This window comes from Archocentrus centrarchus, chromosome 3 (assembly GCF_007364275.1).
Source record: "Archocentrus centrarchus isolate MPI-CPG fArcCen1 chromosome 3, fArcCen1, whole genome shotgun sequence".
NCBI lineage: Eukaryota > Metazoa > Chordata > Actinopteri > Cichliformes > Cichlidae > Archocentrus > Archocentrus centrarchus.
In genome coordinates this window covers 29,565,098-29,591,190 of record NC_044348.1, presented here as the reverse complement: position 1 = coordinate 29,591,190, position 26,093 = coordinate 29,565,098, and the positions used below count along the sequence as shown (strand labels likewise).

Genomic DNA, 26,093 nt, shown 5'->3' with positions numbered 1-26,093 from the left:
CAATATAAAAGCTTGCCACATAGTGAAGTATACAAACAGATCAAGACAAAGATTAACACCTTTTCATTTCCCAAATATCCTATAAAATATTTGGCCGTAACTTTAATCAGTGAGATCAAACATTCAGTGATACCAAAGTCTGATCTGTAAGCTCAAAGAAGATTTAACTATTTGAACCCTATAAATGCACCTACATCTTAATTTTCAAGTATATTCTCCTTGTATCATCTCATCACCGTCAATTCCTTTGTTTTGTAACTAAAATTAAAGGTCTGTAACATTGTTGCTAAAAATGGTGAGGGGCCTTTCTGGAACGTGTGGGAGAAGTGACAAGTTTTCTTGACAAAACAGCGCAACCTGCAATCCGCACAACCTGTCTACTGGAGGCGGGACTTCAACTTTGGTACCGCCCTTCATTTGGATCACATCCAATCAGATGATAGGTGCGCGCGCACACAGCCAATGCGGATTGGTCAGTAGGTCTGTCCTACAGCTGAGGGGAAGGGTGTTGTAGTCCCGGCTCAGAGCATAGACGGTGGCTCAGTCATGAACTCACTGGAACAGGCCGAAGGTAACAACGCAAAAAATGACTTAAAGTGATCACCTTTTAAATATCATCAGGTTTAATCCTTGAAGCTAAAGTCACGACATGGTTACTAAGCAAATGTCTTAAGATGCGCACTCAGTTTTCCGTAACAATGCGTTAGCCGGCTAGTTTGTTTAGCATACTCGTTAGCTTACCTCACAAAACATCCAGCCGTTGATAGGCTTTCGTATAAGCAAACATGTTTGTCAAGTCTGCTAGTTTCTGCCGCTGGGATTGCAGGTTAATAGGCAGCAACTGTTTTCTAATGTAGGGAACATAATCAGCTTGAAAGTCAAAGTGTAGCAAACTGCAGAATACATTAAGACCCTCGTTTTAAGTAACGCTGGGATTCTGCCTTCAGTTTACAACTTTGATATAAAGATGATACAACCTGAGCTTTAGAGCTGAGCCTGGCGGTATTTTAAGATTAAATTACATGTCGGGAAAGCGACTGATGGTCCTGTTGTTTTGTTACAGACCTGAAGGCCTTTGAGAGAAGACTGACAGAGTATGTCTCATGTTTGCAACCTGCCACAGGCAGGTGGAGAAGTAAGTTAAAGCCAGAACTGTGGCAGAGAAGATCCGATGGTCGACATACTTTTTGTTGTGATTAATCTGAAAGAAGTTCATTTTTATCTCAAGCTGACTGCATGTATCATCACCAGTGTTAGCCAAAATCAATACAATGCGTTGATTTCATGTCTCGTTTTTATGCCTCGTTTCAGTGATTCTAATAGTGGTGTCTGTCTGTACGGCTACTGGAGCCTGGAACTGGTTAATTGACCCAGACACACAGAAAGTAAGTATTTGTGGGAAAAGTCTGGCTTTAAGTGAAATCACAGTTATATTATACGCTGCTGAAGGAACACTTTGGGGAAAAAAAAGTCATGCAGGATATCTATACTGTTATGGACTGGGTAATGTGCTGGGAACCAACGCATGCCACATTGTTTGAAAATGAAAATTATCAACCTACAGAGGGCTGAATTAAAAGACACCCTGAAAATCAAAGTGAAAAAATGATGCAGCAGGCTAGTCCGTTTTTCCGAAATTTAATTGTAGCAACTCAAAATGTTACTCAGTAGTTTGTATGGCCCACATGTGCTTGTATGCATGTCTGACAACATCGGAGCATTCTCCTAATGAAATGACGGATGGTTTCCTGGAAGATCTCCTCCCAGATCTGGACCAGGGCATCACTGAGCTCTTGAACAGCCTCGAGGTGCAACCTGGCAGTGTCAGATGGACCGACACACAATGTCCCAGTGATATTCTGTTGAATTTAGGTCAGGTGAGCGTGGAGGCCAGTCAATGGTATCAATTCCTTCATCCTCCAGGAACTGCCTGCGTACTCTCATCACATTGTCGTGCACCAGGAGGAACCCAGGACCCACTGCACCAACATAGGGTCTGACAGTGGGTCCAAGGACTTCATCCTGATACCTAATGGCAGTCAGGGTGCTATTGCCTAACCTGTAGAGGTCTGTGTGTCCCTCCATGGGTATGCATCCCCAGACCATCACTGATCCACTGCCAAACCGGCCAAGCTGAATGATGTTAAAGGCAGCATAATCTTCTCCACGGCTTCTCCAGATCCTTTCATGACTATCAGATGTGCTCAGCACAGCATGCCAGTGGTGGACCTGCCAATTCTGGTATTCTATGTGGCAAATGCCAATCGGGCTCCACGGTGCCGGGCAGTGAGCATAGGAGGACTTCGGGCCCTCAGGCCACCCTCGTGAAGTCTTTCTGATCCACACCAGTGGCCTGCTGGAGGTCATTTTGCAGGGCTCTGGCAGTTCCCATCCTGTTCCTCCTTGCACAAAGGAGCAGATACTGGTCCTGCTGTCCAGCTCTCCTAGAGTAACGGTCTGTTTCCTGGAATCCCCTCCATGCTCTTGAGACTGTGCTGGGAGACACAGCAAACCTTCTGGCAATGGCATGTATTGATGTGCCATCCTGTAGGAGATGGACTACCTGTACAACTTCTGTAGGGTCCAGGTATCACCTCGTGCTACCAGCAGTGACACTGACAGTAGCCAAATGCAAAACTAGTGAAATAACAGTCAGAAAAGATGAGGAGGGAAAAATTGTCAGTGACCTCCACCTGTAAAACCATTCCTGTTTTGGAGGTTGTCTCATGCACACTTTTTTAACTATAACTGAGCACATGATCAAAGTTTAGGCTGGCCTTGTGAGCAATAATAGCTCGAACTTTGAGCTGATGTCACTGGATCTGTCCATGCTTTTTTTTTTTTTTTTTTTTTTTTTTCTAAGACGGTGAGCATCAGTATCATGGAATATACCAGCTTTAATAGCAAAACCACACCAGTTTAATTTCTGCGTCATAAAGTAACAGAAACAAAAAAAGTTCCCTGATGTTTGACTGTTTTTCTGAAAATTCACAAGTGAAAACTTGGAAAAAGTGCATTTTGGCTAAACTTTAAAGGGCCATAGCGCCATGGTGACTGCTCAAAACAAGTTGTAGTACTTTGGAGGTCTCCTTTTTACCTACATTTTAATATCAGCTTATGAAGTTATGACGACTTAAATATCCTGGAAAAAATGAAGGAAATTAAAAAGGTGAATTCATATGGTGGGAACTTTTTTACCCAGATTTACCTGATTTTGTATGGAATGACCTATTACAGTGCAAAATGCAGGATTTCGGAAGCATTTGGAAAAATAGTCATCCTTTTGGGGCACTCCCAGCAGCACTACACCTATGGTTTTAATTGAATATGAGTGCTAGATGCTGTCATCATATCTTAACAAAACCATATGTTAAGGTAAAATTTTGTTGCTCACATTGGTGTTGCTTTGTTCCTTTTGTTATACAGGTCTCTTTCTTTTCATCCCTGTGGAATCATCCCTTCTTCACCATCAGCTGCATCACTCTAATAGCACTCTTCTTTGCGGGGATACACAAACGAGTTGTGGCGCCGTCAATGTATCCTTTTTTTTTTTCTGCTTCAGTAAACAAAAATTAGAATGTTTTGTCTAGTGATGCACTAATCCAAGTCATATAGCTAGATCAGGTATCTGTGACAGTGTTTCATAAATTTTATTCAGTTTATGTTCTATGTTTACTATGACACATCTGCAGCAGTAAAGTGGTGGCTAGGAAAGCTACCACATCATGGAGAAAATTAAATTATCTTCTTACAGTTTGTGTCTAGTCTGATGTTGCCTTGCAGATAAAATGATTCAGAAGCTGCAGTTTTAACTAATCACTTCACCTTCACCTCTGTCATGAAATCAAGGAATGGTGTGAAAGTGAAATTATAGGGACTTGGAAAAAAAGAAGTGCCGTGCTCAAACAGTCTGATTGTACCCACATCAGGCTGCTCAGTAAGATGATGGTGGTTGTTGTTGGCATGGGTCTGCCTTGGTGAAACTAAGATGGGACTAGAGAAAGCTCATTCTAGATATTTTGCTCCATGTGTGCTTATTGTGTTTTGTGCATATAAAAGAGAACCACCAGTGGGAAAAATATTACTTCATTACCAACATTGTAATTTAAATAAATAGCCCATTAAGTGAAATTAGATTAAATGTTTAGTCATCCTGTCCACTCATATCTTCTCTCCCCACTGTCTGACTCTGGCTCATAGTCTGTATTTGTAGAGCTTTTGTCTTACTGTAAACAAATGTTCTTAGAGCAAAGGCAACAACTTGATAAGAAGCAGCGTAGTGATCAGAGTTCACTTGTGGGTTTAACAGCCTGTCGTTGAAGGTTCAATACATAGCAGGTTATGGCATGGAATGGAAAGTGCGCTGTTAATCAGCGTTTCCACACCACTTGTCAGTTATGTTCATTATTTTAATGAACTGTGGGATGTTTTGTATCTCCTTTTGTTTCATAAAGGGTGGTCCTGTGTGTCCTGTGTTAAAGGAGGGAATAAAGCATTGAAGCACCTTTCCTTAGTATTTAGAGAATCCGACCAACTCGTATTATGGCTGCCGTAATGTCATTCACCATCATTCACCTTCCTAAGCAACCTGTTCGACTGTTATTGTCACAGTGAGGAATCGAGCTTATTACTCGCACACTGGTTTAAGCTTGGTGCTCAGTATCATTAGCATACACCCAAAGCCAAGTGTTTTTTTTCCAGGTTTAAAAACATCATGTAGAGAGGATTAATTCCTGTTCACGTTCCTGGTTATCATCTTTGACCTTTGCCCCTGCAGTATCGCTGCCCGCTGCCGCACAGTTTTAGCAGAATACAACATGTCCTGTGATGATGTGAGTCAGCATGTTGATTTTTATTGCTGTGATCTCTAGTCTTTTTTTAAATGCTCTATATTACTTTAAAAAAATTACTTTTTTTTTTTTTTTTTTTGTCTTTTCACAGACGGGGAAACTTATTCTGAAACCACGACCAAACATCCAGTGACCACAAGCTTATGGATTCTGTCAGGCCTCATCTTTGTTGATAACCTTTGTGTCTTTGAGTCCTTTGGATGCTCTGAGATCAGCTATGATGGGAAGTGCATTTGCAGCAAAGAAATGAACTGAGGGGGGCCATTTTTTTTTTAAACAGTATGGCTGTGTTGATGTCACCATTGAAGCTGCTGATTTGCTCATATTTTACACATTCAGAGTGCGTGTTTATTTCTGTTTCTGTTGAGCATGTATTTTATCTAAATGTTTCTATTTTATAGGTTATTTGCCTAATAAATAAATAAATACATACATACATTAAGTGTGAGGCTATCTGATTTTATTTTTTTTATTTTTTACTGCCTCCTCTTACGGAGTTTGTTACAGTCGCAGCCCGTGTGTTGTTGCGACAGCATCGTGCTTTCTCTTAGCAACCAACACTTTACGGCAGTGAACAGTCTTCCACATGGCCTCCAACGAGGCAGAAACAGGAGCGTGTGTTTGAGCCCGAGCAGCCTGAGAGTGTAAGAAGAACGAGGAGAGGCCAAACGCCGTGTTATATGCGCAACTCGCACTTTAATAATCACGTGAGATGGGTAAAAGTAAAACCACTAAATTTAAACGTCCGCACTTCAACTCAGTCGGGCTGCCGGTGACTGCGGTGAAGGAAGCAGACGGTGACGAGGAAGAGCATGGTGACGATAGCTGTCCGGCTGCGGAGTTCCTGGAGAAAGTAGGAACATAATTCTGACTTGCAGACTCTGAAAGTTTTAAGGCTCATGTTTTTGCGGTTTCTTGTATTTTGTTTAAAGATTTATTGCTTTTCACTTTATATTCACTAATTTAAACGACTTTTATTATATGTAATTTTAGAAGAGGGTGCCCGGGGATACCTCGAATGAATACACAGTAGTTTAGGTTTTTATAGCTGGTGTCAGGTACTTTTAAACACGTTTCCTGTAGTTGCAGAGTCCCAGCGCTGATGTGCGAGAGTTTGCATGTGCCAGTATTTCTCGGGTGGTGCAGCAGAGTCAAACCATCCCAGGTTTCCTCCAGAGGGATGCTGTTAGGCGCCTGGGGCCCATGCTGCTGGACCGCAGCCTGGCTGTCAGAGAGACTGCCACTGGGGCGCTCAGGTGAGTCTTGAGTGCAGCAAACCTCAGATCATCACACAAGTTTAAAATTCCTCAGCATTTTATTGCAAGAACAATGCATTTTAGTGTTAAGGTAATTATAAAGCATATTAGAACGTTTTAAAGTGTTCCCAGTTTGCAGTGATTAGTATGAGCAAGGATATGAAGAGGTGAGGAGGATTTTATAGGAAATATGGGACTTGACTGGGAGCCAGTGGAGGTGCATAAGGGTGGGTTTGAGTAAGAACTCTGGCAGCAGAGTTCTGAGCATACTGCAGCTTCTCCAGGGTGTTGTTAGGTAGACCACACAGAACCTCGTTGCAGTAGTCCAGGTGGGAGGTGATGAAGGCATGAATGAGGGTTTCAGCTGCAGAGTCTGAAAGTAAAGGCTTGAGTGAGGAGGTGTTCTTGAAGTGGTAGAAGGCCGATTTAGAGAGGGATTTGATATGTGATGAGAATGAGCGAGTGGGGTCCAAGATGACACCCAGGTTGCGGACCTCCACAGATGATGAGATGGAACATCCATTCACATTAAGGAGATGATCAGTCACCTTCAGGAGCAATGACTTGGGAGCCACAGCCAAGAGTTCAGTTTTGTTGTTGTTCAGTTTGATGAAGGTAGTTGACATTCAGATTCTGATGTCTTTGACAAGGGGCAGAGGACGGAACTGATTGGAGGGTTTAGTACAGAGTTATAACTGTGTATAATCAGTATTGCAGTGGAAGCTCAGATATCAGTATCAGGAAGTCACCACAAAATTGCTGAGCCCATAGTTAGTAGTACCACTGACATCAGTGGCGTTGGGGCGGGAAACATAAGAAAATAAGAAGCTTTCCATATTCTTCTAGAAATACTGCTTATAAACCAGCTCTCAAACTTGTTGAAAGCTGAGCTGCTTCTCAGAAGGCACCGAGACAGAACCAGGATGTGTTTCATATGTTTAACCCATACCACCTACCTAAACATTGCTGCAGACCACATACACTATTCCCTAATGGTAGTGCCTGCTTTCAGCAGGCCATGCACTCTGCCACTTGTTCAGCACCAAGACAGAGTTACAGATGTTGGCTCAACCTCCATATGCCTCCAGTCTTCATCTGGAAAAATTAGTCCATGGCCTGTGTTCCAAAGCCCTTACTGGCACCTGTACCTGGTACCACAAGACATCTTTAAGTGGCTTGTAAACACCATGCATCAGTGGTTTAGAGCTGTTTGAGTGGCAGGTGTAGGACATTCACAATATTAGATTGGCTGTTTAAACCTGGTTTGGTCAGCAGTTTAGCTGTATATATATATTTTGAATTGTTCTTGCGGGAAAAAACTCCTCAAATAAGTAAATAAATATTGTTAACAATGACTCTTGTGCCATTAAGCAAGCCAGCATGCATTTTGACCTTGAAATAAATTCTGAAGAACGTAATTCAGTGTTTTCGGGAAGGGAGGGGGGGGTCAGTCACATGCTTCTGCAGTTTAATTGGGATAACAATAATAAAAAAAAATGAATAATTCACAATGTGCAAAGTCAAAAGATTCTAGTTTACCTCCTACGCATGCTGTGTGTTTGCATGCATAATGCACCATTTGTGTACCAGTTTTTAGCAAGCATTGTTGATACAGAAAATGAAATGTGACAAAAAAAGTTAGTATACTTAAAGTGAAACAAGAGCCCAGTAAAACATTGGTAAAAATAAAAAGAAACCCAAAATGTTTTTTAGGATCAGGCGGGCTCCTTTGCTTCCAATCACTTTGATTGGTGTGGTGTTACACTTAAGCTGTTATCACTCAAACTGCAGCCTTGAACTTTTCTAGGACTTCACAGACAGAGCTGCATGTGAGAATGCAGCTAGAGCAGCTCATAGTCCAGTGCGTTTACCTCTACTGAGTGGGCGTCATGTGTTTCCTTCTACACAATCTATCCAGGCAGTTCCCTTGCGTAAAACTACACCTCCATCCATTTTCTTAACCACTTATCCAATTCACACTGTGTGTGTGGTGAGTACAGTGCTCTATAGGGGGCACCATGCTACAGTCAAAAAGTTTAGCATGATTTGGTGACTCCTGTCATTCTTTCACAATGCTGACAGTTTAACATTTAATGCTTTTAATGATATTTGCTGATGTGGAAAAATCAGCAAATAGCATGTTATGTGTTATTCCCTGTTATGATGCAACAGTTGCAACCACTGCAACAGTTACCATCATCATAACTGTAACGCTTTTTTTAAATGTGACATTAGCCTGTAGTCTGACTCGAGTCCTTTCAGGAAACCCTAAATAGCATTTTGTGACCTCGAAATCAAAATACAACCGTTGCTCACAGTGGATCTCCCGGCTCCCCGTCTGCCTTCATCACACACACACAAATGCAAACAGCATCTCTGACAGTGAATCTCCTCTGAGTGACTGATGACTGTGCGTCTCTCCTTGACAGGAATCTGAGTGTATGTGGAGGTCAGGAGGTGTGTGAGGACATGGTGAAGCACGACGTCATGACTCCTTTGACAGCACTGCTTAGAGAGGTGAGACTGCACCGCTGCTTTTTTTTTTTTTTTTTTTTTCGCTCACCCCATCACTTCAGTTCCTCCACATCAGCAGCTGTTACAGCAACATGAAGCTATGATATCCTCAGCAATTAGTTCTTATCTCAGAGCAAATATATTGGTGGGTGTATAAATGGACTCTGACATCAAATCTAAGCTCAGTGTTGACCTTTGTATAAAGTTAATCAGTCATAAAGAGTTCCTAGTCAGCCTTTTTTCCCCCAGAGTTTTAGGGTCAGAAAATATTTAAACATGTTCAGATGGATGATTGGAACATTCAGACCTGTTTTCACTGTTTTGTTAACATTTGCAACACGTTTTCTTTCCAGTGCTGTGCTAGTTTTGAAAGTGCTGTGGTGTCGATGAAAGACCAGAATAATGCAGTGGAGGATGTAGCCAACGAAGCTGTAAACTTACTGTGGAATCTATGGTAAGGTGGCCTTATTTGCTTTTTTTTTCCTGGCTCCAAAAGGGCCATTGATACATAATCAGCCATTATGTATCATGAGGCTAGTCTGTGCCTAGTAACTCCATAAAGTTAAAAGAAATCCAGAAAACCCCATATAATTGTGAGTTAATTCCTCAAATTTAGTTTTCTGACCAATCATTTTTATTGACCCAGGCATGCTTTGTATTATTTGTTTGTCCTGCAGTGAGAGCAGCAGCCAGGCGCTGTTTGTGTTTAACAAATCGGGTCTCTTGGATGTGGTTGTCCAGTGTCTGGAGAAACACCCACACAACACTGAACTAGCCATATCTGCTGGTATGTCTAAGAAATGTATTCTTTGTTGATTTTCATCATTTAGATTTTATTAAATAAAGGTATATATTGTTGGTGTTCTGTAACCGTCTTCATTTAGCTGGCCAGATATTAGGGGACACACCTGTAAGCAGTGCAGACATTTAGCTCTTTAACAACACCAAACTGTGCATAAGTGTTCATTTTACTGCCGGGTCATTCAGCTCTAGTAGTTTGTTGGGTGTATTAACTAGAACTTGAATGCCAGTGACTCCAACACTAGAGGCAGACCCTCTTTAGAATTTTTTTTTTAACACATCCGTACTGTGTAATGCATCCTTAACTATGTAAAATTTATAGGATTCATTTATTTTATTTAAACATAAAAAATAACTAGTTGGAGAGAATGGAGGAAGCTTTTTTTTTTTGGCCTGTATTCTTAAAGAATTGTTTGACCATTCACACGATTATTGCTGAGCATTAAATTCACATCAGGGTGGCTGAAGGGTAGAGCAGGTTATTTGCTAGTCAGAAGATTGGTGGTTCGATCCCTGGCTACTCTAGTCTGCATCCCAAAGTATCCTTGGGCAAGATACTTTGTGGTGTTCATTGGGGTGTGATTGTGTGTGTGAATGTTAGACAGAAAGCACTTAGAAAGTGCTTGTATGAATGTGTGCGTGTGGGTGAATGAGACATGCTATATAAAGCGCTTTGAGTGCTCAAGCAGTTCATTTACATGAACCCTACATCTGTGCGCTTAGTATGACACTGACACCAGCATGTAAGAGATTCCAGTAACAAGGGAGAACCATAATGTGTTGTTTTAGCCTTCAGCTTTTGTGCCAGTAAATCCCTAGAAGTATAATGTATTTATTAGTGAGTTTGAAAAGAGTATAGACAGAGGTGATAGAGGCTTTCAAATAAAGTCAATAAAGGAGAGTAAAGGTTACATTTATACCCACATGTAGCCTGTTACATTGATTTTGATATTTCTGAAATGATAATGTTGTTAGTAGGCTTTAATCAGACCCAGTTTGGGCTTTTTAGCAGACAGTTTTAAACGCGCTCTCTTGGTGTGTTCCCCAGCCCACTGCTTGCACACTGTGACTGAGGATAACCCAGAGCTGCTCTGTAGTATGAACGCTGCTGTGCTCGGAGCCCTGGAGAATGTGCTGCTGTCATCTCAGCAAGGCGTGACACAAACCCTCCTCAGGACACTGGCTGCAGGTACAATTTGTTCCTTTTGTTGTCGTCTTTTTTTTTTTTTTTTTTTGGGTTCTTAACCACAATTAGACAGATCTGGTCCCTTCATGAGCGTGAACTCTGTCTGATGTATTGCTCAGGGACGCTGTGGAATATGAAGGGAAGTCTGCCTGCTGCCCGTCAGGCCGAGACCCTCAACGCTGTGGTGGCTACCTTATCGCAGTGCTTGGATTTGGACGCAGGTATGCTGATACCTGAACTCAGACAAGCAGAGGAGCTTCGTCACAAAAATGCCCCGGCTGTGTCTGACGCTCCAGAAGAGTTTGCTGAGGAGGAGATGATCGAAGAGGAAGAAGCACCTAAACAGAAGAGGAATGGAAAAGCTGTGAAAGTTGATAATGACTTCTCTGACCTCCTGCCTGTACGTCTAATCTCTTGCCATCCATGAGGCACATTTAGAGTAAAAAACAAACAAACAAATTGATAGACACTTAAAGTTGGAGGAGTTGTCTGATTTATACTTCCAAACTGTCAAAATCTGTCATATGAGCACTGAATTAATTATGCTCTAGTTAGTATTAAAATTCTGTACTTTCAGCCTGTATGTGGCCCTTCTGGGCATTCAGGCTGAACTATGAACTCAGTAAACCCTGATGCCATTCGCATGCTTCCACTCTTATGTAAACTAGTCTAATATGTTGACCAATATTATCTTATTGCACACACATTATATTCTAATTTATTCATCAGTACAGAACATACAGTGTGTATTGCACAAGACAGAACAGACAATTTAATGTTTTTTAACTGTAAAACTGTAAAATAGTATTTGCAATTATCCTGATCAAAAAAAATGCCTTGTATATAAAGAAAGACTGCTGACCCATATTTTATATTATCAGCTTCTTTAAACACTCAAAATACCAATATAAGTAACAACCTCAAAAGCACAGTATCATCTGGATTAAGGTTTAATTATAACATGGTGTGCATGATGCTGTAATGATGCCTTGATGCAGATCCATTAGTGGCATCCTACTGGCTAATTCAGTGCTATACAGAGGGCATTTTGGGCCTTATTATACAATTTGAAGTGGAGGAAAGTCAGTTTCCTTTAGCATCTTTAGACCAGATTTTTAAGTGATCTAGGGTTGAGGTTCTAATGACTCATAAGTCAAAGTTTCGGATCATTTCTCATGTGTTTTTAAAGGTTTGTATTTGTTTTTATTTGGGTTTTTTTGAGGTCCACATTAATGCCAGGTGAAAAGGTGGCGTGTGAGTCATGCTGAAATGCAAGCCAGAGCGACAGGGGAGACAAACTGTCGGGTTTAGGGGGGAGCAGATTAGGGACACCCAGCAAGGTTCAGCCGAGGACTAACTTCTGGCGTCCACCAAGCTGACAGTCCCCAGACCTGACTCTGGCGAGACAGAGCTGTCCCTCTAAGCTCAGTCAGATCCATGGCCCCAAGATTGTGGGTGACATTCATGGTGACGTACCAAACTACCCTCTAATATTGTGGGTTACACAATGGGGTTGTTCTTCTTAGTTTACCAGTAAATAAAGATTCATCTGTAGCAAACCGTTTCTTTATGGGGCAGTTTTAATAAGTTCCTCTAAATAAACAAGATCAGCTTAGACATAATTATTCTTCCAGAAGCAACACTTTTAAATTAGGTTTTAATGCTTATCGCACATGGGAAAAAAAGTGCAGCTGGACATATTGGAACGCATCTGTAGGATTAGTTCTTTTCCTTGTAGCAGGCAGCTGAACCCAGACTGGATGATAAGAGTGCTAAAAGGCATTGTTTTAGTAGGGTGTTGACTCACATGGCTGCTTGTTTTTGTCCAGAGGGGTAAGGAGGAGCTGAGGGAGGCAACGGCCTTGCTGACAGCCCAGCAAACGTCCTTGGAGATCATCGTCAACATGTGCTGTTCTGATGGTGAGCGGTGTGGCCATGGACAGCCGTGCTGACCCCAGGCACTTTTCATCAAATTTATTTCCTGTGACACAGCCACCAACTATGTGTTTGTCTATCAGAAAAGCTATTGTAGCAAAAAATGACCACAAATACTTCATTTGAGCCCTTAAAAAAACCCCATCTTTGTGGAGAACTTCTCTGATTAATTCTCTGTGTGTACACCTGTTAAGACCCTTCTGATGATGAGTGGGAGGAGGAATCGAGCAGTGATGAAAGCGACATGGGTCCTGATGGCCTTTGTGATGGAGTGTCCAATCTGATGTCTCCATTGTGCTTGTCAGCTGAAGTTCAAGGGGCTTTAATCAACCACAGCATACCACAAAAGGCAAATGACAGTCTGTTTCTTCAGTCACACTGCACCTCACCCAGTACTTTAGAGTCACAAAGCTTAGACAAGCATGTGAATGTTGTTAAGTTGTCATTTCAGCGTGCATTGCTGTAATTACCAACTTCAGATGTGATTGATTGTGTGGTGAACCTCACCCACCCATTTGCTCCCCCAGGCTGAGCAGATTGAGTTATCTGTGCTGTTTAATAGAGATCTCACTTTCAAATACAGTATATGTGCACTTATGCAGCCACTCCTAAATGTAAAAGGGCTGTGATAAAAAATGTTGTTTTTTTTTTTCCTGATTTAAGGTTCTCAAGAAGACAGAGTTCCCTAAAAAGGAGGCTGTGGATTTGTGCCATGAGAATCCCTCCTGGAGAGGCCTGATAAAAAAGTAATCCTCTTTTCTTCCTCCTGTGAACTTCATTGTCTGAATTTGACCATCTTTATTTTTTTCTTCTTTGTAAAAAAAAAAAAAAAGATTTAAGAAGTCTCTAAATAAAGAGTCCCACCTTCTTTTTAGGATGCAGCGTGTTCAATCCCGGGCACTGACGTGCCTCCATAGCATCCTCTCCACCATGGATGCAGAGTCTCTGGGTGGTGCGACAGCCCTGCAGGGAGCAGCCCAGCACCTCTCCTCGCTGGTCTTTGGAGCTGCAGGTCTCTCATTATTATAACTTTTTGTGCAGTATTATAGCATGTTATTTATTACCGTTTGTTATTTTTCTATTTGAATAATGAATTTAAACAAATATTCACATGAAAATAATGGGTGAGAATGGAAAATAGAAACTACATCTGTTTCTTTCAGAGATTCCCAAAGATGAGGAGTTCCTAGAGGCCGTCATCAGCGCCATGCGGTCTCTTTTGCAGATAATCGCCTCCAAAAATATCCCCCAGGTACATGAGACACCACCATTTAAATAAACAGCATCACTTTTGGTGATTACAAAAAGAGGTCAAAGTCTGTACAGCTGAGGTTGAGCTATCCCATCTTTGAGCCACTAACTGAGTGTAAATACTAGAAATGCTGGATCCTACATTTTCCTGTGTCTGTTTACATATTTTTTTTGTTATTTGTTTTTTTGTTATTTTGGCTGCAGAAAACATGATAAGGCTGTGCAGATTGATTAATATGCCCCATGTGAGCTCTATTATTGTTAACTGGATAAATACAGCCCTGAATGTCTCTTATGTTTCTGCTTTGATCTGAACTTTAAAATCCAGTGCCACTTTACACTTGCCTCTGTTGACCATGTTTATTCCTGACAGCTTAATATCTGTGTGTTTGGGTTTTGTTTTTGCCTAGTGTATGACCCCCCAGCAGCTGATGAGCTTGAGCGAAGCAGCCACCCGCTGTGATGTTGTCAGCGTGAGGGTCAACGCCGTCGCCATTCTTGGCATCACTGGCAGCACATTAGCCAAAGAGAAGGGCACTGCAGAAACCCTCCAGGTATCCGTTTTCTCTCTTTAATTCTTTTGGAAAAGTTGTTCTTCCTCTAAAAACCTCTGCTTCCACAGATGATCGGAAACGCTTTGCTTCAAGTTGCCACAAGGGATACTGACCTGGTTGTAAATGGAGAAGCCCTTGATGCTTTGTTTGACGTGTTTGCGGATGGAGAGGAGGCAGAGACGGCTGCGAAAAACATCAGTTTGCTGTCTGCACTGAAGGCACTTCAGCCAGTCTTCAAGGACAAGGTACCAAAGATAAATTCATCTTTACTGATCTCTCCTCTTGGTAAATTTTCAATATTTTTTTTAGCTATAACAATCATTTCTTTTCCCCTACTAGATTCGCAAAAAAGGAAAAGGCAAATACAGCCCTCAGCAGCTGTGTGTGCTGGATAACATCAGAGTGAACCTGAGAAGATTTATTGGTTATCTGGAGAAGGTGGTGAAAAAATAAGGACTTTGTGTGGCTATTAAAACCTCTGTGGTTTGGACAAATATGCCGGCAGGAGCATAGAATGAGACAGAATATGGTTGTGCAACCATCGAGTATTTATGTTTATATTCTCTAAATAATGGTTTACTGTTTTAGTAATGTGCATTTGTTGTGGAGAGTGAAGGGTGGAGTCTAATAACTGTTACGGTATGTTGCAGTTAGCCCCCCTCCCCACACCTAAAGGATTTTCAGACTTGTGTTTGTGTATTCATGTCTCACCGAAACATTTTAAGAGATCAGGTGTGGGATCAGCTTTTTTTCTTGGGTATCCTTCATTTAGCCAGATATTTACATAGTGGGCCTAACAGTTGTGTTTGCAGTGCTGCTACAAGAAGGCTGATCTCTTGTAAGTATCTGAATAGTTATAAGAAGGATCATAGTGATGGCATTTGCTTTCTGGATATAGATTGTATGTTGGAATTATGGTTTTCCGATGAACACACTGGCCTGCCTACACATTTTTTTTTCAGTTATTGAAGTTTGGTGGTAGATTTTTTTTAAATCTGTCAGTAACACTATAATGCATCTGACTAAATAAATGAGAAAACAATATTTTTTTCATTAAAAGAGGTCAAGGGTCAATCAGCATCCAGGATTGCTGCTATGTCCCTCGTAGCCTATTCTGCAGCTGAGCAGATCTGAACTATGTAAATCCCAGAATTGTCTGTTTTGAGCCTTATCCGGGGATCAGCATGGTTTACATGACAAAAATATTCAGCTTTTCTTGTCAGGGTTTCTTAGACATTTTCAGCAAAATACCCATGAAATTGCTTATTTGTTTTTGTAAAAAATTAAATGAATGTCACTAGACTGTGAAGGACTACCCATTTTGAAATAAATCCTGATTTCTTACAATGTTTTTCTTTTGCATTATGTGACCAGTTTCAGGAAGCTTTTCATCTCCTTCCAAATACAAACTGGAGGATAAATTAAAGGAAAAGTCAAGATAAATTGTCTTCCTAAGGTGTTGAACAGCTTCAATACATCTTTGGCATGTAGCCTATCAATCTCTGGAAGTCTTCTAGAGGGATCAAACAACATTCTTCAAAATGTTTTCCCTCATGCAAGAACAAAGTCTTGCATGTTGGTCCTAAATCACTCGTAAGTATTCAGTTGGGTTGAGATCGGATGAATGCAAAACCCACAGCACATGACTCACATCATTTCCCTACTCATCAAACCATTCAGCGACCTCTTTGTTCCATATGGAACGTAGGTGAGCGGAGGCATGGTGGGCACTGGCGAAGCTGTTTAGAGCTAAAATGTTGCAACAGCCAATTTTGACTCCCACCATAAGTGCAAAATATTCAAACAAACACCAGCATATCATATATGTGGAGTTATTGGAATTGATTGTAGATCATAAAAAAACTTGCAAGCTATTAAATCATGGTTTGCATGGATGTGAAGTTGTTTCAGCATCAAATTCTAGGGTATTTAGTGGTACCCATCGTTGGTTGATTATCACCACTCTACATCCCCCCCCAAAAATGCTCTTTTCCGGAAATTTGTTGATATTCCCTAATTCAGTGATGCCAAGTTCAAAAATACCATATGTTTCATCACGCAGTTTTGTCACAAAATGCATTTTTCAACAGGGTCCATTTGTGCTCGTATTTCAGCTTCTCCAACACAATTTACATATTTTCAGAGGTTTATTTTAACTGGACATGACCAGTTGGCACAGATGCAAAGTAAGTGCTATTATGCAGTAGGACACATTTTAGGATGGCTTTTAAGCTGGCGATGAACAGTCTCCATTCATCTGCATCAATCTCTCAACCCATTACACCCAAAAGATTTTCAGCATCAACACAATAGACAAAGTCATTCATTTAAATGAGTGGGATAAGATCCTTCTCATGATGCCTGGAAAAAAAAAAAAAACTTGGTTCCTGGAGATAAGATGTTTTTCTCACTAAGCCTAGACCCAAGCAACTCTGCTACTTCTTTTGGCAGATCCAAATCTTATATTATTTAACTCTGCGTGAATAACTTTGGGACAGATGAGCAACCAGAAGATGGCTCTTCAAAGTCCTGATTTCTTGAATGCTGTGCATCTGGAGACAAATTATCATCAGACCTTAATCTCTCATCAACTTAAGTCAGTAAAAATGGGAGGTGGTATTTCATCTGAATGTTGTACAGGTCTTATAGCTGATGGCAGGTTAGAGTAACTGATTAGATGATTTAGTGTTGGAAGTGTATCCAGAAATATTGAGTAGCAGTCATCGGAAGTGTGTCTATGGCTCCCTGAATATCATTGGCACACCAAAAACTAAGCTCCTTCTCTTTCCCTTATTCCGTGCTCTCTTTGACACACACCCAGCAAACTCCATGAGGTGCCTATGACTTGTATTGGTTGCCCAATTTCATATGAAAATGAGCAAAGTAAAAATGAGAAAAGAACGTGTTAGATTTCATACAGACAATATGATGCAGGGTGGTGTATTTGGTATGATTACAAGTCTATGTTGCTCCAAGTGTCCATTTTACTTTCAAGAATAATGAATTCTAAGTTATTTTTCTTTAACATTACAAAGAAAGGTGCAAATAATGGTAAGAAATTTTTCAGACAAATATAAAAGACATGAAAGAAAGTAATATCAGACGAAATCCAGGGTGTCTGTTGCACTCAGATTATTATTTTCATTGAGAAGAAAAAATAAAAGCTCCTAATAGCGTTTTTTGTTCGGTACGTTATATATAATCCTATGATGTTAAACTCATTGATGAAGTCTAGGAAGGCTTCCTGACATTTTTTTTCTTGTGAATATGGGATTTTCCAGGATAAATAATTCTGTGATATACGGCAGTTTTTTTTTATTTATCCTGACGAAATAAAACAACAACAAAAACATGATATCAAACATATGCTGAGTGAATAAATACAATGGAAAAAGTGGAAAAGCCTTCATTATGGATTCCACTATACATTCTGAATCATTTCGAGTTTCACTGGGTAAGTTCTTTGTAATCATTAAGCTTGTTATTGACGGATTAATCATCCCGAGTTTCCCATGCTTTCTCCGATTGTAATCATCACCTAAGGAGAGTCAGACGTTATTATGTAACCAAAAAAAAATAGTCGTCTGTTGCGTAACGACACTTTCCCCGCCCCTTTTCCACTCGCTCCGCGCATGCGACGTACAGACGTACACTCCGCCATTGAGGGACCCACGATCTGGAGGAAAGGGTCAGAGAGGTACTTCTACCACCGGCGAGTGTACGTTTCTCTTATCTCCTGCTAGAACTTTGGCTTCAGCTACCGTTTTTAACACCTGACTCGAGCTTTTGACTTATTTTCTGTGGATGTTCTTGGTTTTAAAACTGTCTTTATCGCCACTACCAGGGAGCGTGTTTTTTTTTAAGTAGATTCTAGAAGTAACGGGCAGCAGCTATAACGAGGCTACAGCAGGCTAGCTAACGTTAGCCAGCGACCTGGCTAGCTGCACACGAGCTGAGCTTTGCTCGGTGGTGGCGGTGGGGCGGGGGGACGGTTTGCCTGTAGTGTCATTTGATGGATCCGAGAATCGCCTGGCTTCAACCAGAACAACGCGGACCCGCTAACAACCTGTGGATGCAGATTTGGGAGACGACGCAGGGATTCGGCTACTTGTACGTGAATAACAGCTATACCACTGGACCTCAGAGCACGACGAGCCTAAAAGCCAACGTCAACGGGGCGTCGGGAGCTGTCCTCGTCGAAGGAAACGGGGCAGCCGACTCAAACACCGGCAGCAGCGGGGAAGCCAAGACTCAGGGGATGTCGGCCTCTATGAGGGATGGAGAATTGACGGATCAGCGGGACTTTATACCACTTGAAACTAACAGCAACCACAACAGTCGAGCCGCTGGTCGGGGCGGTGGCGGGGGGCAGTGGAGAGGAGTCTTGGACGGACACCCCAACAAAAGAAAACGGGACAACAAAGCTAGCACTTACGGATTAAATTCCAGCCCTTTCATTAGTGGCAACGACATCAACACGGGTGGATATAGTGGTTACACGGGCACGCCATGGAAAGAAAGGAACTACTCAGAAGGAATTATAGGGTAAGAAAGAGTTTAATAAAGTTAATTAGACTGATGGCCACATGGAAAAGAGAGAGCCTTTAGAAAACACTTTACGGTAGTGGAGCGCTCAGTCAGGGTGTGAAAGTGTAAGCCAGCCTTAAGCAGGCGTTAACCTGCTGCCGTAACGTTTTTTTTAAAAGCATAACACCTGCACACTAAAGTAATTGAGGCTGTCAGATCCCATCCCACCCACTTTGTCAGCTCCACCTATCGAGTTGGGCAACTAGGTGAAATTGCACCAAGGCTCAAATGACCATACAATTAAAAGCATAGCATTTCATACCTTAGGATGGCAGGGATTTTAATTAAGCTATTGGCTAAAGTTGTGAAAAGGTGTTGTAGTGAGAATTCTCACGTCAAAAGGTGTGTTGAGAGGAAGGGGACAGTAGCTTTGGAAGTAGATTATAGCATACAGGAGGACTTACTATTCACAAATGTGACAGATCACAGGGAAAACCTGAACCCTTGACCCCTACAATGAAGGGATCCGCTGGCTCTGGAGAGGGGAGAGGGGGAGCTTTTTACTGGCATGGTGTGAGTTCACTTGTCACCTTAGAGCAAATTCTCTAAGCATTGAGTCCTCTGTTATGTCCTTTGCAGTCCACAGTAAAGAGACACTAAAATAAATGAATATATTTTGGAAGAATGGCCTTTTATTCCTCCAGTGGTTTATACTGGGTTCTGGATAAATATTCAGCTCCATATGAGGCCATGATGTACTTCGATCATTTAAATGTTCATTTAGGTTAACTGATAAAGGCACATAATTCAGTCCACTTATGTACCTGTAACTATTGCTGGGTAAAGTTCATGTTTGAGTTCACCAACAAATGGCTTCATTCCCTTTATTTGACAGTGGGGGAGCAACAACTTTTTAAAGGAATAAACCGCTACCACAACCAGATTTGGAGAGGGAAGCAAAGAGAAGGGAAAAAGTCCATAGTGAAATGACAAAACAATAACAAGTCAGTAAGTTGGTGGGTCCAGTACTTGCAGATCAAAAGCATTCAGCTCCTGAGCCAGAGACTCCTGCAGAAAGGGACAAGGAGAAAGAGAGGACGTTAAGATAATGGCATTCAATACTTGTGTAAAAATGCATAGAGGGTGAAAGCTATGACGGAGAAGAAGTGGCATAGGTAAAGAGCAGCATCACAACACTGACAAATACAAGGCGAAAGAATGCAAATCAGCCTGAAACAGGTTGGTTAACCTGGGCTGATGGAAGATCTGAAATGCTGCAGGCATGCTATGCTGTGATTGGTAATTGGTTTGTTAGGCAGCTTCACTCTTGGCTTTTGAGGTGTGAAAATGAACATGGAGTGCAGTTGGTCTGCCGCCAGTTAAGGCACAGAGTGTTTGTTAACCTCACGTAAAAGAAGCCATTAACAAAACAATGTATTTTAGCTTTAAGTAGTCTGAACCATACTTAAAAATAAAATACAAGTTAAAAATAATTTTGACGGACCTGGGAATTTTTCTTTTTATGGAAGGCCTTGGTGGATGCTAGCATTTTTAATGCAGGAAAAACCCAATTGTCATAGCTTACAATATGTTAAGAGAGCTGGATGTGGAACTGCCCTCTGTTTCGATGCCAGTTTTTTTGCCAAATGGTCATTCATGACACTGCAACATAAAATTTTCCCTACTCCAAAGGCAACAGCACCAACTGCAAAAAGGTCAGTTATTACTCTTTGTATTGTTGTTTTTTGGAGTGGGGGAGGTTGTTTTACCCAACTCTTAACCCTACAGGGAAATGTTTGTTGCTCAAAAATTCCTGGTTGAAATACAGTGCCAACTCCTGTAAGCTCTTGAAATCTTAACTAAACCCAACAAGTCAGAGAGACACTTGAAGTAGAAAGGCAGTTGAAAGTCTTAAGAGTTTTTCATAGGTCAGATGGGACCTTTTGGCAGGGTGATGCCTCATGTAAGCAGGGATGATTCATATGGATATAGCAATGTTATGACAATGAATATGTTGCCTTACTTAATAGAAGTCAATGCATTTTTCTGTTATTTCTCTTCATTTGGTAAACAAAATAGAGGGGGATGTTTGAGAAAACAAACCCTACTTAAAAAAGGTTATATTTGAAATAAATTATTATAGTCCTGGTACATTCCCTTTGGAGAGGGGTCAAAACCCCTTTGGGTGGGTGGGAGGGCAAAATTGCTCATATGCAAGAAAAAAATTTAATATTCTAATTTAATGCCAACTTTAGTAGTCATTTGGTTCATAATTTCTACAGTCCAGCTTCTGGCAGCACCTAAACTGTGCTATCACTTCATTTGAGACTGGCACTTCATTTACTGAGAGTGAGATTCAATTCATTAGAGAGCATACAAGTTCAATTAGCCAGGCCTATATTGTTGCTCCTACTAGATGTAGTCATCTAGCATTAGTCCACAGTACTGAGCAACATGTTGCAACGAGAGAAGAGGACATTTATTAACTACTTTGACCTTTTTCTCACTAGTGGTTCTTTTAGACATGATCTCTGTGGAGAATTATTTTGGTGGGTGGGGCTCTGTTTTAAAGACCTTTTTTTTTTGTTTGTTTGTTTTTAAAGGGCAGAAGTTTGTCCCTTTCCCCACCCCTTTCTGTTAGACAAGTGGAGGCAAGCAGAACACCCTAGTGTGGAGTTCAGTCTGGCTGATTCTCATTTATAGTAATATTGGCGGGCTGTGTTTTCTTTAAGACATTCCTAAGTGATTAGCTCGACTAATACCAGAACCTGAACCTCAGAGCCAGGATCTCACACTCCACCACGGCGGGCCCTCTGCTGAACCGTACTGTGGTTTATCACAAAGCCAACGTGCTGAATGGCATTACAGTACATGTAGTTATGTGAATGGTTCACGGTTCTCCCCTTGTTATATGTGTTTTGTTGCTAAGGAGTTGCAGCCTGGAAGCACACTAAGGCAACACCTTGACTCAGACAAATGGAATATACTTTAAGTCAGTGGCTTTAAAAAGTTCTGTGGTCATGGGTGGTAGCATTAATGGGCGTGTTGTTCATGAGACCAATATCTTGTGCCCGATAGATTCTTGCTTAAAAGGACTCTACACTTAATCACCGTCATAGACAGTGTAAAAGCCGTATATAGTAGCTAAGTCTCATTTCAAAGACTTCTGTTCTGCCATATTGGATGTGCAACAACCACTGGTTGATATGGAAAAATGTGTATTCCCTGACTGGTTGGCAGTGGGTAGTGGCTGTTGCTAGGTAGAAGTGGTTATAAAGAAGGCGGTGCATCAAAAACTTCCTAGTGATTGCTTTGGTTAGTATCAGATTGCGACAGTTGTCTGTAGTTTTTCCATGTTTGCAATTACTCGCTAACTACTAGCCCAGTAGTAGTAAAACTTGAAAAAGTGCGACGCAAACCGAAAATGGAGGTTTGTCTGCAAAGCTAAAATTGCATATTTTGAAAGATGTTGGCTATGGCGCTGAGGTACGGCTTTTTACTTTGAAGGTAAATTTCACTACAGCTTGGAGAGTAGTTGGACACTTCTTGTAGACACTTCCATTCCTTAGTCAACTAAACAAGGGAAAAAATTTGACTAACCGACTAGTCTAAAACTAAGAAACACTCATTAATTGACAATGTCAAAAACTGTATAAACAAAGGCATTTGAAACCATTAATGGCATTCTTCAGTAATGAATCATACTTTAAATGCTGCTTAACTGTGTGACACAGCACATTGGGCATTATAAAGATTGCATGTTCCAGACGACGAAGAAAAAAATTAAATAAATTGATGTTAAATGTGATATGAAAACTGCAAACGATGTTTACGCATCATTAAAATATGAGAAGTTAATGTCCGAAAAATGAATAAATTGTGATTGAAAAGTGTGGCGTATTATCAACAATTGTTCTACAATTCTCAATAAAAGTTAAAATCTAAGATGATTTAAAAAAAACAGTACAAACCTCCCTCCATCCAGAGTTATGCATTTTTCTATAACAATATCAGGGCTGCAGCTCCATCAGGTGACAGGTGGTTGCACAACATCAGTTAAAATCTTAACAATTCGGTTAACCGACTAGTGTGTCTGGTACTGACGAGTGACAATAGCGACAATTAGTCGACTAGTCTCGCACGTCCCCAATAAATATAAAACAAAATATATGCCTGAACTCTGAGTTTATGGGCTCACTCATTTCAGGTCACAGTAGTTAAAACATTGTCTATTTTTGTAAATGTCAGTCATTCTAAGTGTCACAAGGGCAGATGATCCATACTATGCCCATTGGTTAACCCCTCCCCACCTCTCATTCACTCTGAGTGGGATGATGTTACATGTTGCCAAATTGTTTTGTGGATCTGTTGTGTTGCTTTGCTTGCTGAGCTTGCGCTGAAAAGTTCAGTGGAGTGCCAGCACAGGTGTCAGCCAATCAGATGAGTTTTATTTTAGATGCCCTAGTGTAGAATGCTAGTCAGTCAAATCACGTTATTAAAATATACAGAGTGCAAGGTGGTTGTGCATCTAGTTTAGTGAAATGTAAGTGAAATTAGTCATTGTGGTGATTAATCAGCCTGTTAGCCAAGTTAGTGACATTTGGCTACCTTCACTTAAGCTTAAGTACTAATCCAAGATTTATTTCCTTGCCTCATAAGTTATTGTTGCTATGGCGATCATGCCAGCAAAGATGCCCCTCCAAAAGTCAGGCACACCCAGCGTCAGGCGTCTTATGTCACTCCTTCTAAATCTCCTAAGTTTCTTTTCCTCATCTGTGATCAGAAAGAGTTATTCATGAGAGCCACATAATAATATAGAGCAGCTGTTTCTTACACAGGTGTGAAAAAACTGTTCTGGGGAGTTTAGTCTGCAGTCTTTAAAGAGGTTCTACACAAAACGATCATCTATATTGTAACCAGTGTTAATTTCGTTGACGAACCTTTTTTTCATGACGATAACGAGACGATAACTAAATAAAAACTTCCTAAAATGGTGACAACATTAACGAAATTAATTGACACCTTTTGTCAACGAATGAAAACGAGATGAAATTGCTTGGCGGGGACGAAATCCAATCAGAATTTATTTAATTTTATGAAAGGGTGGGACAAGTTAGGAAAACATCCAATCAAACGCACAGATGCACAAATTTGCTCTAAACCCAGGAAGGCCAAACTAACCTGTGATTTGTCCTTCCTTCCATAGAACTAAGTTATGTAAACAATGTCAGCAGGGAGAAGAGAAGAGCCGATGTATGGATACATTTGTCCTTTGATGCCGTGACAAACAAAACGATGCGTAAACCATGTGGGCGGCTATCTCGGGTAAAAATCTTAAACATCTGCAAACCAGTCACCCAGATCTCCATGCAACAATAAGCATTTTAATGTCATGCAGGGTAAAATGTTTATCCCAGTTTAGCGTTTGTGTTTGGAGAAAAACACCACACCATGGTGGATTAGCCTTTCCTAATCTTAGTCCTGAAAACTGCCCTGTACCTTTCAGAGCGTGTCCTGCTGTGAAACGCTGGTATTATCTCAGTAAGGTGGTGTTAATGATCAGGTGTGTGGGAAGCAGGTGAAATGCTAATGTTAATTATTAATAATATTCCATAACTTTTAATAAATGTTTAATTTTGTGTAAGTCTTTATAATGACTAATTCAAGGGAACTGAAGAAAAAGCATTTACATTTTACACCCTTTATATTTTAGTCGACTAAACTGACTGTAGATTTAGTCGACTATATTCTTACGATGATTTCTTCGACTAAAACTAAACTAAAACTATTCAGATGACTAAATTATAACTAAAACTAAATTACATTTTCATCAAAAGACTATGACTAAAACTAAATCAAAATTTGCTGTCAAAATTAACACTGATTGTAACTTAAAAAACAAACCAAACAAACAAACAAAAAAACAACTTACTGTCCACTGTGGCTACTGTCTGTGCCTTTGTACTTCTTCCTCTCCTCCTCTACTCATCCAGTCAAAGATCTAGTGTCTTAGTTATTTGGTTATGGGCTGTTGGTTGTGTACCTAAAATATACTGTAGGATAAGACATACAGACAGTTCCATGAATTCTGTTTTACAAAGTGACACAAAGCAAAAGTGGCAGAGAAGCACTGCAGTTCTTTGATAGCATTGCTGTTGCCATTGTTGATGCTAAACTGCCTAATTGGCTGAGATTCTCCCCTATGATGTAAGGAAACTGTGCTGTATCACGAAAGTAAGACTAGGATGTGATGCACCATTTGATTCTTAAAATGAAAGTAAAGAAATTAACATTAAAGCCTTGTGAAGTTTTTTTTTTTTTTTTTTTTTTTTTTCTCCGCTGAAGCTTTTACTGTGATTCATGTCTAATTTTTAGTCCAACTAGCCCATTTTTGCCCCGCTGTGCAGTGTCATGCTTTGGATTATTTTTCCCAAATCTTTCAGAGTGAAGGTCTTGGGGAGCGGGCATCCATAAACCAGAAAATTATTGTTGCATTTTTGGTATCTGAAAATGGCAAAACAGAGTACTGTGTGAGTGCATTTTCCATGGGACAATATGGACACTATATTTGGCCGTGTGGGTTGGCTAGAGCGACAGAGGCATGTGCTTATTTGTGTTTGATGCTCCTCCAGTCGTTCTGGAGCTGAAAAGGTCCAAGCGAGCAGCCTGCCTCATGATGGCAATGGATCAGTGTTTACATGCTCCACACGGCCTCACTTCCATTAAACAAAGCCAACACACTTGAGAGAGAAACCCGAGCCCGTTCTGTCTGTCCAATCAGACTGGAAACTTAAAGGGAGTGTTTCCACCTAGTTTTCTAGTCGTGCAGAACACCTATTTAGATTCTTGATATGGACACAGGAAGTCAGTGTAGCCTGGGAGAGCTGTGGCATTTTTCTGTCTCGCTGAAGTGTGTTCTGATCTCATGTTGTGTGACTTATTTGTGTGTGTGTGTGTGTGTGTAGGCAAAATGCAGAGTCCCAAAGTTCAAGTCATTTATAGCAGGGAGATGTTGTTAAAGAGAGACTTCAAAGTGATGGGTGGATTTATTAGATTATAAGGCTGTTTGACTCTGGCAAAAATAATCATTTTGGTGATTATGGAAATCATGAGTATTTAACACGATTGTTAATTTGAACTTAAAAACATGACTCTTTATAGAAGATTTTCCCAATATTTTAACCTTCCAAGTGACAGTGGGGTAATTTATCATTCCAGC

General features: G+C 40.8%; 3 protein-coding genes across 3 annotated transcripts in view; all 3 read left to right on the top strand.

Annotated features, from left to right (window-relative positions):
• The first annotated feature begins 463 nt into the window (after positions 1–463).
• cnep1r1 (CTD nuclear envelope phosphatase 1 regulatory subunit 1) lies at positions 464–5,244 on the top strand. Its single transcript, XM_030725328.1, has 6 exons — positions 464–571; positions 1,064–1,135; positions 1,312–1,385; positions 3,427–3,536; positions 4,778–4,832; positions 4,942–5,244. Exons 1-6 carry the CDS (start codon positions 547–549, stop codon positions 4,981–4,983), a joined length of 378 nt encoding a protein of 125 aa, XP_030581188.1. The 5' UTR covers positions 464–546; the 3' UTR covers positions 4,984–5,244.
• A 184-nt stretch (positions 5,245–5,428) lies between these two features.
• heatr3 (HEAT repeat containing 3) lies at positions 5,429–15,675 on the top strand. Its single transcript, XM_030725311.1, has 15 exons — positions 5,429–5,703; positions 5,934–6,106; positions 8,536–8,623; positions 8,974–9,074; positions 9,298–9,407; positions 10,470–10,610; positions 10,727–11,007; positions 12,437–12,527; positions 12,737–12,891; positions 13,206–13,288; positions 13,418–13,554; positions 13,706–13,794; positions 14,204–14,347; positions 14,416–14,592; positions 14,687–15,675. The coding sequence occupies exons 1-15, from the start codon at positions 5,563–5,565 to the stop codon at positions 14,798–14,800; spliced, it is 2,025 nt and encodes a 674-aa protein (XP_030581171.1). The 5' UTR covers positions 5,429–5,562; the 3' UTR covers positions 14,801–15,675.
• A 2,290-nt stretch (positions 15,676–17,965) lies between these two features.
• Positions 17,966–26,093, top strand: part of tent4b (terminal nucleotidyltransferase 4B) — a 29,476-nt gene continuing 21,348 nt past the window's right edge. Inside the window, exon 1 of the mRNA XM_030724549.1 lies at positions 17,966–18,892. Within this exon, the coding sequence (XP_030580409.1) occupies positions 18,360–18,892 (533 nt within the window). The 5' untranslated portion in view covers positions 17,966–18,359. The remainder of the gene's footprint in view (positions 18,893–26,093) is intronic.